At 43.2% G+C, this 16,765-nt stretch overlaps 1 protein-coding gene and 1 gene segment (V, D, J or C); one reads left to right on the forward strand and one right to left on the reverse strand.

Annotated features, from left to right (window-relative positions):
- Positions 1-6,265: 6,265 nt before the first annotated feature.
- Positions 6,266-6,910, forward strand: LOC139383650 (variant surface antigen E-like). Its single transcript, XM_071128188.1, has one exon. It carries the CDS (start codon positions 6,266-6,268, stop codon positions 6,908-6,910), a length of 645 nt encoding a protein of 214 aa, XP_070984289.1.
- A 4,539-nt stretch (positions 6,911-11,449) lies between these two features.
- On the reverse strand, positions 11,450-14,020 carry LOC139383651 (T cell receptor beta variable 7-2-like). The segment is given in 3 exon segments: positions 11,450-11,461; positions 11,681-11,976; positions 13,972-14,020. Coding segments are annotated over 3 exon segments (357 nt in total).
- Between the last annotated feature and the right edge of the window lie 2,745 nt (positions 14,021-16,765).

The raw sequence follows: 16,765 nt of genomic DNA on the forward strand, positions 1-16,765 counted from the left end.
AGAGACATTCACATTATTAAAGTTAGAGGTCCCCCTACAGTCCATGATGAGACCACCAGCTCTTTACATATTATATTCTATCCTATAGAGCTCGCCAGCTTGTAGTCCTAAAACACGGAAATGAGTCAGCATTTTCTACCTCTGGTTCGTTGACCATTGCTATGGGAGAAATTAAGGGGGGAAATAATGGGGTTTTGGGATATAAGGTCTGAAGTTAACAAAGGCTTTGTAGATCTTATACATTTTGTTCTGTGCAATAACTTAAAACCTCTCTGGGCTTGGGTCTAGTTTCCTGAATTTCAATAAATCAGTCTTTTGGCGTGTGAGCAGCACGTATGAATTTGCCTTTCCTATTGAACATACTTTTTTCCGTGTTTTAGTTTATTAACATTTTAGATAGATAAATAAAAACATTGTTTGACTTGTTTGGCAAATTTTCGTGGTTGCTTTTTGGACTCCTTTGTCTGTCTGTTGACCATTACTGAAATCAATGGTGCCAACTAAACTTACTTTTTGGGATATAAAGATGGATTTTATCGAACAAAACGAACCACTCAGGTTGTAGCTGGGACCCTTGGGATTGCAAAAGAGGAGGATCTTCAAAGGTAAGTGATTTATTTTATCACTATTTGTGATTTTGTGAAGCCTGTGCTGGTTGAAAAATATGTTAATTTGGGGCGCCGTCCTCAGACAATCGCATGGTATGCTTTCGCCGTAAAGCCTTTTTGGAATCTGACAATACAGTTAGATTAACAAGAAGTTAAGCTTTTAAATGATATAAGATACTTGTATGTTCATGAATGTTTAATATTATAAATATTTACTTGAATTGCACGCTAGCGGGACACCTAGCCCTAATTAACAATCAGTGCTATGGCATACATATCCATATCATCTGCATACAGAAAAATATCAAGGGATTTAATACAAAGACCAATATTATTCATATGAATAGTAAAGAGAACTGGTCCCAATACTGAGCCCTGTGGTACACCTAATATCCAGGAAACTAGACTCAATACCATCAGAATGCACACATTGTGTCCTGTCTGTCAGATAGTTCTTAAACCATTTGCAAGACTCATTGTCCAGGCCCATTTCAGACAGTTTGAGTAGGGATTGGTCAATGGTGTTGAATGCCTTGGAAAAGTCTATTAATATTGCAGCAAAATTATTATGATCACTTAGGCAATTTTAAACATCTAAAACAAGCATAACAGCTGAAACAGCATTGCCAAAGATATTACAGAAAGGAGATACAGAAAGGAGATAGGAATCTCATTGGTGTACAAAACACCCCACCCAGCATATTATCGACCAATTAATAAAATGTTGTCATGCTGCGTCACGCAGTTGCTAAAATAACCATCACACGATCCCTTCTCAAAGTCGGGATATGAGTCGAGAAAATGTCCTATTTTCCTCAAAGTACGTATTGTCACGATCCCAAAGCTATACAATATTAGAGATATCAAGTTTATTATCTGCAAAATTGTACTTCTTGTTGACGAAATTCATGCTTATGTATACCCCATCATGGTAGATATCCCAGCTAGCACAGTGGATCTGGGTTGATTCCGCCTGAGAGTTAAACTCGGCCGACGTCATGTGGCCCGAGTCTGGGCCGCCTTCGGCAGTATTACTTATGGCTTAAGGCTAGGATGCGGGGATTGAGCTCGGGACAATACCGGTGTGAGTTATCTGGCCCAAATGTATTACTTGGCAGATGATTAAACGGGCTGCTTTATATCATTAATATTTCATCATTTATTTTTCCATATTTTCTCATTGTTTCTGTGCAGAAAAAATACAATTAACATTTAAATTAAATTTTTTAAGAGGCCTGTGTAGTATTTTAGTATTTTGATACTTTGTGCAAAACAATTGATAAGCATTAAGAACTTTGTGGATGGAGCCTCCCGAGTTGTGCAGCGGTTTAGGACACTGCATCGTAGTGCAAACTTCGTTGCTACAGATGCTGGTTCGAGACCCGTGCCAGTCACGACTGGGTGACCTGTGAGGATACGCACAAATTGCCCAGCGTCGTCCTAGTTATTGGAGGGTTTGGACAGCAGGGATGTCCTGGTCCACTACAGTGACACCTGTGGTGGGCCGGGCACATGCACGCTGAGACGGTCACCAGACACAAAATGTTTTTTTTTGGTGGATGAGTATAGTATGTATGTACAAAATAGCAATATTTAAAATGACTAAATCGAGTAATATTGTATTCATTTTTTAAAAATGTGTTTTGTGTCGCTTCTGGGGAGAATCTGGTAAGATGCTGAAGATGGAGACTGAAGAACGCTGGAACAGAGCAGTTCACCTGTTACAGAAGAGGAGAGAGAGACCTGTTTGTTATAACTACTGTAGTCATTCAGGAAATATATGGAATTATAGATCATTTTAGACAGTATCTAATCTGTGACCAAAAATAATCAAGAGATTCAGGTTAATAGGTAGAAAATATCCAACAGTGAAAGATTGTTAGTTCAACACTGAGTCCAGATGGACATGGATCTTCAACTCTCAGACTCCTTACTACACACCATAGTTTACTGTGGTACTGTGTCTGGTGAGTCCACATGGATTAGTTGAGCTGTAACTCCACCTACAGGAAAGACATGATATCATACCATACTGTATCATGGTCTCCTGTATATCAGAGGGAACCTCCCCTTTCTGTTAGACCAGCTGGTGAGTGTTTTGGCATTGAATCAGAGTCAGATACAGTGTGATGTTAATACAGGTGTAATTAGTCTACAGTACACCAGGGAGGAGGTTTTTGTAGAGCAGAGAGGGAGATCTGATGCACTGTGTAAACTAGCAGCACAGTAATACACAGCACTACTATTTGGAGTTAGTTGTTTGATGGTTAAGGTGCTGGTACCACCTGCATTAGCATCTCCTTCTAAATCAAATCCAGCCTCAGGATATCCAGCTGTCCCTATCATGTATCCTATTAACACTAACTCTCTGTAGTTGGATTGCTTGTACCAGAGGATACGATTGTAGCCTGATATACTATGTGAACACTCCATCTTAGCCAACTCTCCCTGGTTCTTGTACAGGTCTGCAGGTGTTTGGTGAACCTGATTAATGAGAGAAGAACCTTTAGGGAGAGAAAGAGAAAGAGAAAGAGAAAGAGAAAGAGAAAGAGAAAGAGAGAGACAAACACGTTTACTTGAATTAAACAATCAAATGAGGATATTATTAGTTGATGAAATCAATGATCTGAATACCTGCAGCCCAGGCTGTGTAACCCATGGTGATGGAGATAAGAATTCTGATCATGTTGACTCACTGTTAAGGAGACAGAAAGAATGAGACAGACAAACCACTCCACATGAATTAGAGGAGTCTTCTCATCAACTCATCTCAGTGATCTTATAGAGGGATGCTGCCTCCTTATGAGAACGTCTGAAACATCAGAGACCTGAGATGAACCCTGCAGGAGGAGTCTATGTGGGACAGGAAGCAGGGTTTAGTAGAGCAGAGAGGGATGCACTGATCTGATGCACTGCTATCTGGAGGTAGTTGATTAATGGTTAAAGGAAATATTCACCCATTTTGAATGTTCTATTATTTTATCTCTGAGTGAGGTCCTATCGATGCCATGGGTCATTTCATGTTTTAATGTGTATCTGAGTTGTTGGCATTCAAGCAGGCAGACATTGGTCTGGCGTGACATAGTTCTGTGATAAAGTGATAAAGAGTGGCCCACCTCCCGGCCCGCTCAGTGATCACTTGGCTACACAGCTGATGCCTTCCGGACTCTTCCCCAACACTGCATGTACTACACTAGTCCACCAGATCCTTGCAGTAAGCTCTGGACCTTTGTATCGGATCATCGCTGCTAGCTAGCTGTTACCGAGAGGCTATAGTGGCTAACGCCCCTGTCCTGAAGCTAGCACCAGTTAGCCGTGAGCCAGGCGCATCTCTCGGCTAGCAAACTAAATTACTACAACCACAATACTTCTTTCGCCAACTGGCCTGGACCCTTTGCCGACACAAAGCCCCGCCGTTCCACCACAACTGGTCTGCCGACGTAACTCCATCCGCTGTGCCCCCAACCGACCTTTGCCAGACGTCAGAGCAGGCGATTCTACTAGCCCCAGCCTGCTAACTTTAAACCCTGTGTCCCCAGCTTGCTAGGTAGTAGACGTCGGAGCAGGCGCTTCTACTAGCCCCGTCGTGCTAACTTTAAACGCTGTGTCTTCAGCTTGCTAGGTAGTAGACGTCGGAGCAGGCGCTTCTACTAGCCCCAGCCTGCTAACTTTAAACGCTGTGTCCCCAGCTTGCTAGGTAGTAGACATCGGAGCAGGCGCTTCTACTAGCCCCAGTCTTCTAACTTTAAACGCTGTGTCCCCAGCTTGCTAGGTAGTAGACGTCGGAGCAGGTGCTTCTACTAGCCCCAGACTGCTAACTTTAAACGCTGTGTCCCCAGCTTGCTAGGTAGTAGACGTCGGAGCAGGCGCTTCTACTAGCCCCGTCGTGCTAACTTTAAACGCTGTGTCTTCAGCTTGCTAGGTAGTAGACGTCGGAGCTGGCGCTTCTACTAGCCCCAGACTGCTAACTTTAAACGCTGTGTCCCCAGCTTGCTAGGTAGTAGACGTCGGAGCAGGCGCTTCTACTAGCCCCGTCCTGCTAACTTTAAATGCTGTGTCCCCAGCTTGCTAGGTAGTAGACGTCGGAGCAGGCGCTTCTACTAGCCCCGTCCTGCTAACTTTAAACGCTATGTCTTCAGCTTGCTAGGTAGTAGACGTCGGAGCAGGCGCTTCTACTAGCCCCGTCCTGCTAACTTTAAACGCTGTGTCCCCAGCTTGCTAGGTAGTAGACGTCGGAGCAGGCGCTTCTACTAGCCCCGTCCTGCTAACTTTAAACGCTGTGTCCCCAATAACCTCACACTCAACGTCAACAAAACTAAGGAGATGATTGTGGACTTCAGGAAACAGCAGAGGGAACACCCCCCTATCCACATCGATGGAACAGTAGTGGAGAGGGTAGCAAGTTTTAAGTTCCTTGGCATACACATCACAGACAAACTGAATTGGTCCACTCACACAGACAGCATTGTGAAGAATGCTCTCTGCGCTTTTAACGGACCTCTGAGACTATCACAGTGCAGGTGCATTTATACGGAGACTTGATTACACACAGGTGGATTGTATTTATCATCATTAGTCATTTAGGTCAACATTAGATCATTCAGAGATCCTCACTGAACTTCTGGAGAGAGTTTGCTGCACTGAAAGTAAAGGGGCTGAATAATTTTGCACGCCCAATTTTTCAGTATTTTGAACTGTTAAAAAAGTTTGAAATATCCAATAAATGTCGTTCCACTTCATGATTGTGTCCCACTTGTTGTTGATTCTTCACAAAAAAATACAGTTTTATATCTTTATGTTTGAAGCCTGAAATGTGGCAAAAGGTCACAAAGTTCAAGGGGGCCGAATACTTTCGCAAGGCACTGTAGTAACAACTACCCAGCAGCTTCCCTGTTCCATCTATTGCTGTTCATTGGACCCTATGATCACTTGGCTACATAGCTGATGGCTGCTGGACAGTTCATTAATCACAGTACTCCATTTTGTTTATTTGTTGTTTATCTGTCGGCCCCAGCATCCAACTCAGGCCCTGTGTGTAGTTAACTGACCCTCTCTGCCCTTTCATCTCCATTTTACCTGTTGTTGTTGTCTTAGCAGATTAGCTGTTGTTGTCTTACCCGTTGTTGTCTTAGCTAGCTCTCCATATCAACACCTGTGATTTCTTTATGCCTCCCATTATGTCTCTCTCAAATGTCAATATGCCTTGAATATTGTCCTTTAGGATAGTTATCATTGTTTTAGATTACTGCGAAGCCCATATTCCCACTCAGCATGCCTCTGATACCTCCTTTGTCCCACCTCCCAGCCATTCTCAGGTCTCTACCACTCAGACATCCTCAGGTCTCTACCACTCAGACATCCTCAGGTCTCTACCACTCAGCCATCCTCAGGTCTCCACCACTCAGCCATCCTCAGGGCTCTACCACTCAGCCATCCTCAGGTCTCTACCACTCAGCCATTCTCAGGTCTCTACTACTCAGCCGTCCTTAGGTCTCTACTACTCAGACATCCTCAGGTCTCTACCACTCAGCCGTCCTCAGGTCTCTACTACTCAGCCACACACACTGATACTGACACACTTCACATACACATATACACACACACTCATTCACCCATGCTCAGTCACTCAATACAGTATGTAGCCCTTGTATCTGATCATGTCTGGACAGAGAAAGTATAAGGCCCCTCCCAGCCACATTCCCTGGACCCCAGGGCACTCCCACACCAAATTCCTTTGCCCAGGCTCCCTAGGTCCATCCCATACCACATTCCATAGCCCAGGCCACCTAGAGCCCTCCAACACAATCGGCCCTGTCTCAGACCCCCTAAGGCCCTCCCATGCCACCGGCACTGCCTCAGGCCCCGTAGGGCCCTCCCATACCACCGGCCCTGCCTCAGGCCCCGTAGGGCCCTCCCATACCCCAGGCCCTGTCTCAGACCCCCTAAGGCCCTCCCATACCACCGGCCCTGCATCAGGCCCCGTAGGGCCCTCCCATACCCCAGGCCCTGTCTCAGACCCCCTAAGGCCCTCCCATACCACCGGCCCTGCATCAGGCCCCGTAGGGCCCTCCCATACCCCAGGACCTGTCTCAGACCCCCTAGAGCCCTCCCATACCCCAGGCCCTGTCTCAGACGCCCTAAGGCCCTCCCATACCACCGGCCCTGCATCAGGCCCCGTAGGGCCCTCCCATACCCCAGGACCTGTCTCAGACCCCCTAGAGCCCTCCCATACCACCGGCCCTGCCTCAGGCCCCGTAAAACCCTCCCATTCCACCGGCCCTGGTCCAGGCACCCATACCTAAACCATCTAAACTAGCCACTTATAACAGTATCATTACCATCTGTCTGATATCTAATGGTTCATGGCAAAGTGTTGTTGAAGTGGTTGAAGACAGGTGCAGGTGTATAGAGCTGTAGTCAGTATTATATGAGAGGATCAGAGAGGGTTTTTGTAGAGGAGAGAGGGTATAGTGAAACACTGTGCTTCACTAGCAGCACAGAAATACACTGCACTGTCTTCAGCTTCTGTCACTTTGGGAAAATGTAGATACGCCATTTTATTAGCTGCAGCATCTCCACTGACATCAAAACGCCCTTTAAAGGAATCTTCCACCGTTGGACTGGTGTTCCACACATACCCAATGAGTTTCAGAGCAGTGTTTTGGGCTGACTGTTGGTACCACAGTATCATGTTGTAATTTGAATCAGTGTGGCTGCAGGTGAGATTAACTTTGTCTTCAGGTCCTTTTAGTATTGCAGTAGGAGTCTGGTGAACTTTGTCTGTTTGTGACAGCCCTGTGGATGAAAACAGACCATATGAAATATACAGTATTACTCAGCATATTGACAGCAATATATTTCAGTAGTAAATCTATATTTCATGAGGGATTTAGTACCTGTCACCCATAGTGGTAGAGTTGCTACATGTATGAGAAGCTTGATCATGTTGATGGTTCTGGAGAGAAGAGTCACATGGACAAGGAGAAAGGGTTTTCAGATAGTCAGAGATGTCATGTCATCTAGTGGGAGTGTCAAATGTATGTCAGCATCCCAAATGGCACCCTATTCCCTTTCTAGTGCACTACTTTAGACCAGAGCCCATAGGGGGGAGAGGAGAATAAGTCAATAGAGAAGGGGAGCTGAACTGAGCTGCCGGAGGGGAAGGAAATGACATCACTTTGACGTCAGAACTTGTGTTGATATTCAAGCAGATCCCTTGTTCACCTACAGGTCTCCTGTTCAACTTGAAGATGTATTGTGGAACATACCGGTATCTACATCATTAAAGGATTTGTCTTTTTATATAGACAGAAATGGATTAATGGAATTTGACATTGTAACATTGAATACTGCATGTTAATGAGTGGTGACACTACACTGTAAATACTGGTATACTGTACCAGGACAGATATCACCTTATGCCATCATCCATCTGTGTTTATTCATTGGCACTGAGTCAAAGTCAAACCTCAGATGCAGGTGTTCTGAGTTGTGGTCTAATATTTCCATCAGACAGGGTTTTTGTAGAGAACAGGAGGAAGTCTACATCACTGTGTTGGCTGGCTGCACAGTAATAAACTGCACTGTGTTCAGGTCCTCTCAGACTCACTAGATGAAGATAAGCCTCTTTCCCACCGTCTCCACTCACATTGAAGTGCTTTTCAAATGATTTCTCCATGGTTATTGACTTGTAATTTGCATAACTAATGAGTTTCATAGCAGTGTCTCCTGCTGACTGTTTGTACCATAGTATCACGTAGTAGTTAGGGATCGTATGGCTGCAGGTGAGTTGAACGTCTCCTCCAGGACCTTCTGTTAGTGCCACAGGCCTCTGATGAACCATGCTGCTAAACAACTGCCCTGTGGACAGAGAGAGAGAGGAGTGAGCAGAGAGGGAGAGAAGGTGACCGAAGGAGAGGAGATACGGAGAGAGAGAAAAGAGGTTAGAGAAGGTGACAGAGAGAGAGAGAGAGAGAGAGAGGAGAGAAGGTGATGAAGAGAGAGAAACATAGAGAGAGAAGATGCGAGAGAAAGGATATTTTATTCAGTTTGATGACATTCGTAGTATCGTTAGGCTTCTCATCGTAAGTGATTTAATACCTGTCACCCAGAGTGGTAGAGCTGCCAGGTGAATTAGAACTCTGAATATCATGATGAAGAAAAATATTATGATGATGATGAAGATGATGAACATGCTGAGGAAGACGATGATGATGAGGAGGTGATATGAGTGTATCCTGGGTGAAGCTCTGAGGTGAAAGGAGATTGGCTGTTGTAGTAGCATGTTTCCTTCAGGGTGGTGGATAGTGACAGTGTTAGAGGGAGTGTCAGGAAGCCTGTACTGTAAAGCTTGCTCATAGGACCTCACTGTGAACATGACTGATTACATGATCATGACAATGAACCCATCAGGCATTAGAAGAACTAGAGTTAGAGGTCCCCCTACAGTATGTGATGAGACCATCAGACATTAGAAGAACTAGAGTTAGATGCCCCCCTACAGTATGTGATGAGACCATCAGACATTAGAAGAACTAGAGTTAGAGGTCCCCCTACAGTATGTGATGAGACCATCAGACATTAGAAGAACTAGAGTTAGAGGTCCCCCTACAGTATGTGATGAGACCATCAGACATTAGAACAACAAGAGTTAGAGGTCCTACAGTATGTGATGAGACCATCAGACATTAGAAGAACTAGAGTTAGAGGTCCCCCTACAGTATGTGATGAGACCATCAGACATTAGAAGAACTAGAGTTAGAGGTCCCCCTACAGTATGTGATGAGACCATCAGACATTAGAAGAACTAGAGTTAGAGGTCCCCCTACAGTATGTGATGAGACCATCAGACATTAGAAGAACTAGAGTTAGAGGTCCCCCTACAGTATGTGATGAGACCATCAGACATTAGAAGAACTAGAGTTAGAGATCCCCTACAGTATGTGATGAGACCATCAGACATTAGAAGAACTAGAGTTAGAGATCCCCCTACAGTATGTGATGAGACCATCAGACATTAGAAGAACTAGAGTTAGAGGTCCCCCTACAGTATGTGATGAGACCATCAGACATTAGAAGAACTAGAGTTACAGGTCCCCTACAGTATGTGATGAGACCATCAGACATTAGAAGAACTAGAGTTAGAGGTCCCCCTTCAGTATGTGATGAGACCATCAGACATTAGAACAACTAGAGATAGAGGTCCCCCTACAGTATGTGATGAGACCATCAGACATTAGAAGAACTAGAGTTAGAGGTCCCCTACAGTATGTGATGAGACCATCAGACATTAGAAGAACTAGAGTTAGAGGTTCCCCTACAGTATGTGATGAGACCATCAGACATTAGAAGAACTAGAGTTAGAGGTCCCCCTACAGTATGTCATGAGACCATCAGACATTAGAAGAACTAGAGTTAGAGGTCCCCCTACAGTATGTGATGAGACCATCAGACATTAGAAGAACTAGAGTTAGAGGTCCCCCTACAGTATGTGATGAGACCATCAGACATTAGAAGAACGAGAGTTAGAGGTCCCCCTACAGTATGTGATGAGACCATCAGACATTAGAAGAACTAGAGTTAGAGGTCCCCCTACAGTATGTGATGAGACCATCAGACATTAGAAGAACTAGAGTTAGAGGTCCCCCTACAGTATGTGATGAGACCATCAGACATTAGAACAACTAGAGTTAGAGGACCCCCTACAGTATGTGATGAGACCATCAGACATTAGAAGAACTAGAGTTAGAGGTCCCCCTACAGTATGTGATGAGACCATCAGACATTAGAACAACTAGAGTTAGAGGACCCCCTACAGTATGTGATGAGACCATCAGACATTAGAACAACTAGAGTTAGAGGTCCCCCTACAGTATGTGATGAGACCATCAGACATTAGAAGAACTAGAGTTAGAGGTCCCCCTACAGTATGTGATGAGACCATCAGACATTAGAAGAACTAGAGTTAGAGGTCCCCCTACAGTATGTGATGAGACCATCAGACATTAGAAGAACTAGAGTTAGAGATCCCCTACAGTATGTGATGAGACCATCAGACATTAGAAGAACTAGAGTTAGAGATCCCCCTACAGTATGTGATGAGACCATCAGACATTAGAAGAACTAGAGTTAGAGGTCCCCCTACAGTATGTGATGAGACCATCAGACATTAGAAGAACTAGAGTTACAGGTCCCCTACAGTATGTGATGAGACCATCAGACATTAGAAGAACTAGAGTTAGAGGTCCCCCTTCAGTATGTGATGAGACCATCAGACATTAGAACAACTAGAGATAGAGGTCCCCCTACAGTATGTGATGAGACCATCAGACATTAGAAGAACTAGAGTTAGAGGTCCCCTACAGTATGTGATGAGACCATCAGACATTAGAAGAACTAGAGTTAGAGGTTCCCCTACAGTATGTGATGAGACCATCAGACATTAGAAGAACTAGAGTTAGAGGTCCCCCTACAGTATGTCATGAGACCATCAGACATTAGAAGAACTAGAGTTAGAGGTCCCCCTACAGTATGTGATGAGACCATCAGACATTAGAAGAACTAGAGTTAGAGGTCCCCCTACAGTATGTGATGAGACCATCAGACATTAGAAGAACGAGAGTTAGAGGTCCCCCTACAGTATGTGATGAGACCATCAGACATTAGAAGAACTAGAGTTAGAGGTCCCCCTACAGTATGTGATGAGACCATCAGACATTAGAAGAACTAGAGTTAGAGGTCCCCCTACAGTATGTGATGAGACCATCAGACATTAGAACAACTAGAGTTAGAGGACCCCCTACAGTATGTGATGAGACCATCAGACATTAGAAGAACTAGAGTTAGAGGTCCCCCTACAGTATGTGATGAGACCATCAGACATTAGAACAACTAGAGTTAGAGGACCCCCTACAGTATGTGATGAGACCATCAGACATTAGAACAACTAGAGTTAGAGGACCCCCTACAGTATGTGATGAGACCATCTCTTTACATATTATATTACATCCTGTTGAAATACTGGGGGTTTTTGTGCAGCTGTACTTGTTGTCTGTATCACTGTGTTCACTCACAGCACAGAAGTACATTCCACTGTCTCCTGCCTCCAACTTCTTCACTGTGAAAGATCCACTCTCAGCTACAGCCTTAACAGTTGGATACTTGTCTTTACTGAAGTCTCCATATTCTGGATCGCTGTAACTACTTGTGTAAACTACCTGCTTCATTCCCTCTCCTGGAAGCTGTCTGTACCAGTACATCTGGGTGTAGGTAGCTCCCTTAGTGTGACTGCAGTTCATCTGAGCATCACTGTCTTTCAGTTCCCAGAGTATGGTGGGTGTCTGAGTGACTTCACTCCCCTCAACAAGACCTGTAAGGACACATTGAGAATGAAATCAATAGAGTTAGGTACAGTTAGACCTGAATACATCAAGACTCAGGAACATATGCTTGGAAACAGCAATATCTATAACTAGAGAAGTCCTTCATTGTAAATAAGAATTGTGTTCTTAACTTTCCTGGTTAAATAAATGAAACATTATGAAACTGTACCTGCAGCACAGAGCAGTGAGACAGTAACAGTGAAGAGAAATGTGAACATGTTTGATCACGTTATATGTGAGAGTGCTGGAAAGAGTCTGGTATCAATGTATATAAAACAAGAGGAGTGTCACATAGGTGAATAGATGACAATCAGTAGACCACGGCAGGTTCCACCATATTCAACATGTCAGTGAAGTGGGAGGGACTGATGATCTGAATACATCATGCTAATTAGTGGTTCAGACTGTAGAGACATTCACATTATTAAAGTTAGAGGTCCCCCTACAGTCCATGATGAGACCACCAGCTCTTTACATATTATATGCTGTCCTATAGAGCTCGCCAGCTTGTAGTCCTAAAACACGGAAATGAGTCAGCATTTTCTACCTCTGGTTTGTTGACCATTGCTAAGGGAGAAATTAAGGGGGAAAAAAATGGGGTTTTGGGATATAAGGTCTGAAGTTAACAAAGGCTTTGTAGATCTTATACATTTTGTTCTGTGCAATAACTTAAAACCTCTCTGGGCTTGGGTCTAGTTTCCTGAATTTCAATAAATCAGTCTTTTGGCGTGTGAGCAGCACGTATGAATTTGCCTTTCCTATTGAACATACTTCTTTCCGTATTTTAGTTTATTAAAATTTTAGATAGATAAATAAAAACATTGTTTGACTTGTTTGGACAAATTTTCGTGGTTGCTTTTTGGACTCCTTTGTCTGTCTGTTGACCATTACTGAAATCAATGGTGCCAACTAAACTTACTTTTTGGGATATAAAATGCATTTTATCGAACAAAACAAACCACTCAGGTTGTAGCTGGGACCCTTTGGTATTGCAAAAGAGGAAGATCTTCAAAGGTAAGTGATTTATTTTATCACTATTTGTGATTTTGTGAAGCCTGTGATGGTTGAAAAATATGTTAATGTGGGGCGCCATCCTCAGACAATCGCATGGTATGCTTTCGCCGTAAAGCCTTTTTGGAATCTGACAATACAGTTAGATTAACAAGAAGTTAAGCTTTTAAATGATATAAGATATGTTCATGAATGTTTAATATTATAAATATTTACTTGAATTGCGCGCCCTCCAATTTCACCGGAAGTTGCTAGCGGGACACCTATCCCTAATTAACAATCAGTGCTATGGCATACATAACCATATCATCTGCATACAGAAAAATATCAAGGGATTTAATACAAAGACCAATATTATTCATATGAATAGTGAAGAGAACTGGTCCCAATACTGACCCCTGTGGTACACCTAATATCCAGGAAACTAGACTCAATACCATCAGAATGCACACATTGTGTCCTGTCTGTCAGATATTTCTTAAACCATTTGCAAGACTCATTGTCCAGGCCCATTTCAGACAGTTTTTGAATGAGTAGGGAATGGTCAATGGTGTTGAATGCCTTGGAAAAGTCTAGAAATATGGCAGCACATTGAGATTTATGATCTATGCAATTTAAAACATCATCTAAAACAAGTATAACAGCTGAAACAGCATTGCCAAATATATTACAGAAAGGAGAAAGGAATCTCATTGGTGTACAAAACACCCCACCCAGCATATTATCGGCCAATTAATAAAATGTTGTCATGCTGCGTCACGCAGTTGCTAAACTAACCATCACACAATCCCTTCTCAAAGTCGGGAAATGAGTTAAGAAAATTTCCTATTTTCCTCAAAGGTACGTATTGTCACGATCCCAAAGCTATACAATATTAGAGATATCAAGTTTATTATCTGCAATGTTGTACTTCTTGTTGACGAAATTCATCCTTATGTATACCCCATCATGGTAGATATCCCAGCTAGCACAGTGGATCTGGGTCGATTCCGCCTGAGAGTTAAACTCGGCCGACGTCATGTGGCCCGAGTCTGGGCCGCCTTCGGCAGTATTACTTACGGCTAGGATGTGGGGATTGAGCTCGGGAAAATACCGGTGTGAGTTATCTGGCCCAAATGTATTACTTGGTTCTTGGGCCGATTGTGGCTTAACTCTGGCAGATGATTAAACGGGCTGCTTTACATCATTAATATTTCATTATTTATTTTTCCATATTTTCAAATTGTTTCTGTGCAGAAAAAATACAATTAACATTTAAATTAAATTCTTTAAGAGGCCTGTGTAGTATTTTAGTATTTTGATACTTTGTGCAAGACAATTGATAAGCATTAAGAACTTTGTGGATGGAGACTCCCGAGTTGTGCAGCGGTCTAGGACACTGCATCGTAGTGCAAACTTCGTTGCTACAGATGCTGGTTCGAGACCTGTGCCAGTCATGACTGGGTGACCTTTGAGGATACGCACAATTTGCCCAGTTATTGGAGGGTTTGGACGGCAGGGATGTCCTGGTCCACTACAGTGACACCTGTGGTGGGCCGGGCACATGCACGCTGAGACGGTCACCAGACACAAAATGTTTTTTTTTGGTGGATGAGTATAATATTTATGTACAAAATAGCAATATTTAAAATGACTAAATCGAGTAATATTGTATACATTTTTTAAAAATGTGTTTTGTGTCGCTTCTGGGGAGATTCTGGTAAGATGCCGGCAAAGTTGGCTGAATTCTGGTAGAAAGACGTTGGCCGTTGCACTTGGGCTGATTCCTCATTGCAAGCTTGGAAATCAGAGCAGCTTAAGTCTCTAGGTCTACCCCATCATGGAGTGTGTTCCAACAGATACCACAGTATGGTGTTGTAGCTGGGGAGAGTGTGTTCCACCTGCTGATACCACAGTATGGTGTTGTAGCTGGGGAGAGTGTGTTCTACCTGCTGATACCACAGTATGGTGTTGTAGCTGGGGAGAGTGTGTTCCACCTGCTGATTCCACAGTATGGTGTTGTAGCTGGGGAGAGTGTGTTCCACCTGCTGATTCCACAGTATGGTGTTGTAGCTGGGAAGAGTGTGTGAACAGAACAGGACAGCAGTTTATCCAGAACTCTGAAATACTGAAGATGGAGACTGAAGAACGCTGGAACCGAGCAGTTCACCTGTTACAGAAGATGAGAGAGAGACCTGTTTGTTATAACTACTGTAGTCATTCAGGAAATATATGGAATTATAGATTATTTTAGATTGTATCTAACCTGTGATCAAGAATATTCAAGAGATTCACATTCAAAGGTGGAAAATATCCAACAGTGAAAGATTGTTAGTTCAACACTGAGTCCAGATGAACCTTCAAAAGGACATGGATCTTCAACTCTCAGACTCCTTACTACACACCATAGTTTACTGTGGTACTGTGTCTGGTGAGTCCACATGGATTAGTTGAGCTGTAACTCCACCTACAGGAAAGACATGATATCATACCATACTGTATCATGGTCTCCTGTATATCAGAGGGAACCTCCCCTTTCTATTAGACCAGCTGGTGAGTATTTTGGCATTGAATCAGAGTCAGATACAGTGTGATGTTAATACAGGTGTGATTAGTCTACAGTACACCAGGGAGGAGGTTTTTGTAGAGCAGAGAGGGAGATCTGATGCACTGTGTAAACTAGCAGCACAGTAATACAAAGCACTGCTATTTGGAGTTAGTTGTTTGATGGTTAAGGTGCTGGTACCACCTGCATTAGCATCTCCTTCTATATCAAATCCAACCTCAGGATATCCAGTTTTCACATTCAGGTATCCTAAATACACAAATTCTCTGTCGTTGGATTGATTGTACCAGAGGATACGATCATAGTTTGATATACTATGTGAACACTCCATCTTAACCAACTCTCCCTGGTTCTTGTACAGGGCTGCAGGTGTTTGGTGAACCTGGTTACTGAGAGAAGAAACTGGAGAGAGAGACGGAGAGAGAGAGAGAGAGAGACAGAGAGAGAGAGAGAGAGAGAGAGGTGAAACAACAGATAGAGAAACATATTCACTTGAAACATGAAAACCAATCAAATGAGGATATTAGTAGTTGATGAAATCAATGATCTGAATACCTGCAGCCCAGGCTGTGTAACCCATGGTGATGGAGATAAGAATTCTGATCATGTTGACTCACTGTTAAGGAGACAGAAAGAATGAGACAGACAAACCACTCCACATGAATTAGAGGAGGCTTCTCATCAACTCATCTCAGTGATCTTATAGAGGGATGCTGCCTCCTTATGAGAACATCTAAACCGTCAGAGACCTGAGATGAACCCTGCAGGAGGAGTCTATGTGGGACAGGAAGCAGGGTTTAGTAGAGCAGAGAGGGAGATCTGATGCACTGATATCTGGAGGTAGTTGATTGATGGTTAAAGGAAATATTCACCTATTTTGAATGTTATGTTATTGTGGTAAAGTCTCTCTCAGTATTTTTCATGTATTTATTATTTAACCTTTATTTAACCAGGTTGGCCAGTTGAGAACAAGTTCTCATTTACAGCTGCGACCTGGCCAAGCTAAATCACAGCAGTGTGACAGAAAACAACACAAAGTTACACATGGAATAAACAAAAGTACAGTCAATAACACAATAGAAAAATCTATATACAGTGTGTGTAAATGGAGTAAGGAGGTAAAGGCAATAAATTGGCCAATAGTAGCAATTTACAATTATTACAATTACAATTTAGCAGATTAACACTGGAGTGATAGATGTGCAGATGATGATGTGCAA

The sequence above is a fragment of the Oncorhynchus clarkii genome, chromosome 25 (genome assembly GCF_045791955.1).
Source record: "Oncorhynchus clarkii lewisi isolate Uvic-CL-2024 chromosome 25, UVic_Ocla_1.0, whole genome shotgun sequence".
Classification (NCBI taxonomy): domain Eukaryota; kingdom Metazoa; phylum Chordata; class Actinopteri; order Salmoniformes; family Salmonidae; genus Oncorhynchus; species Oncorhynchus clarkii.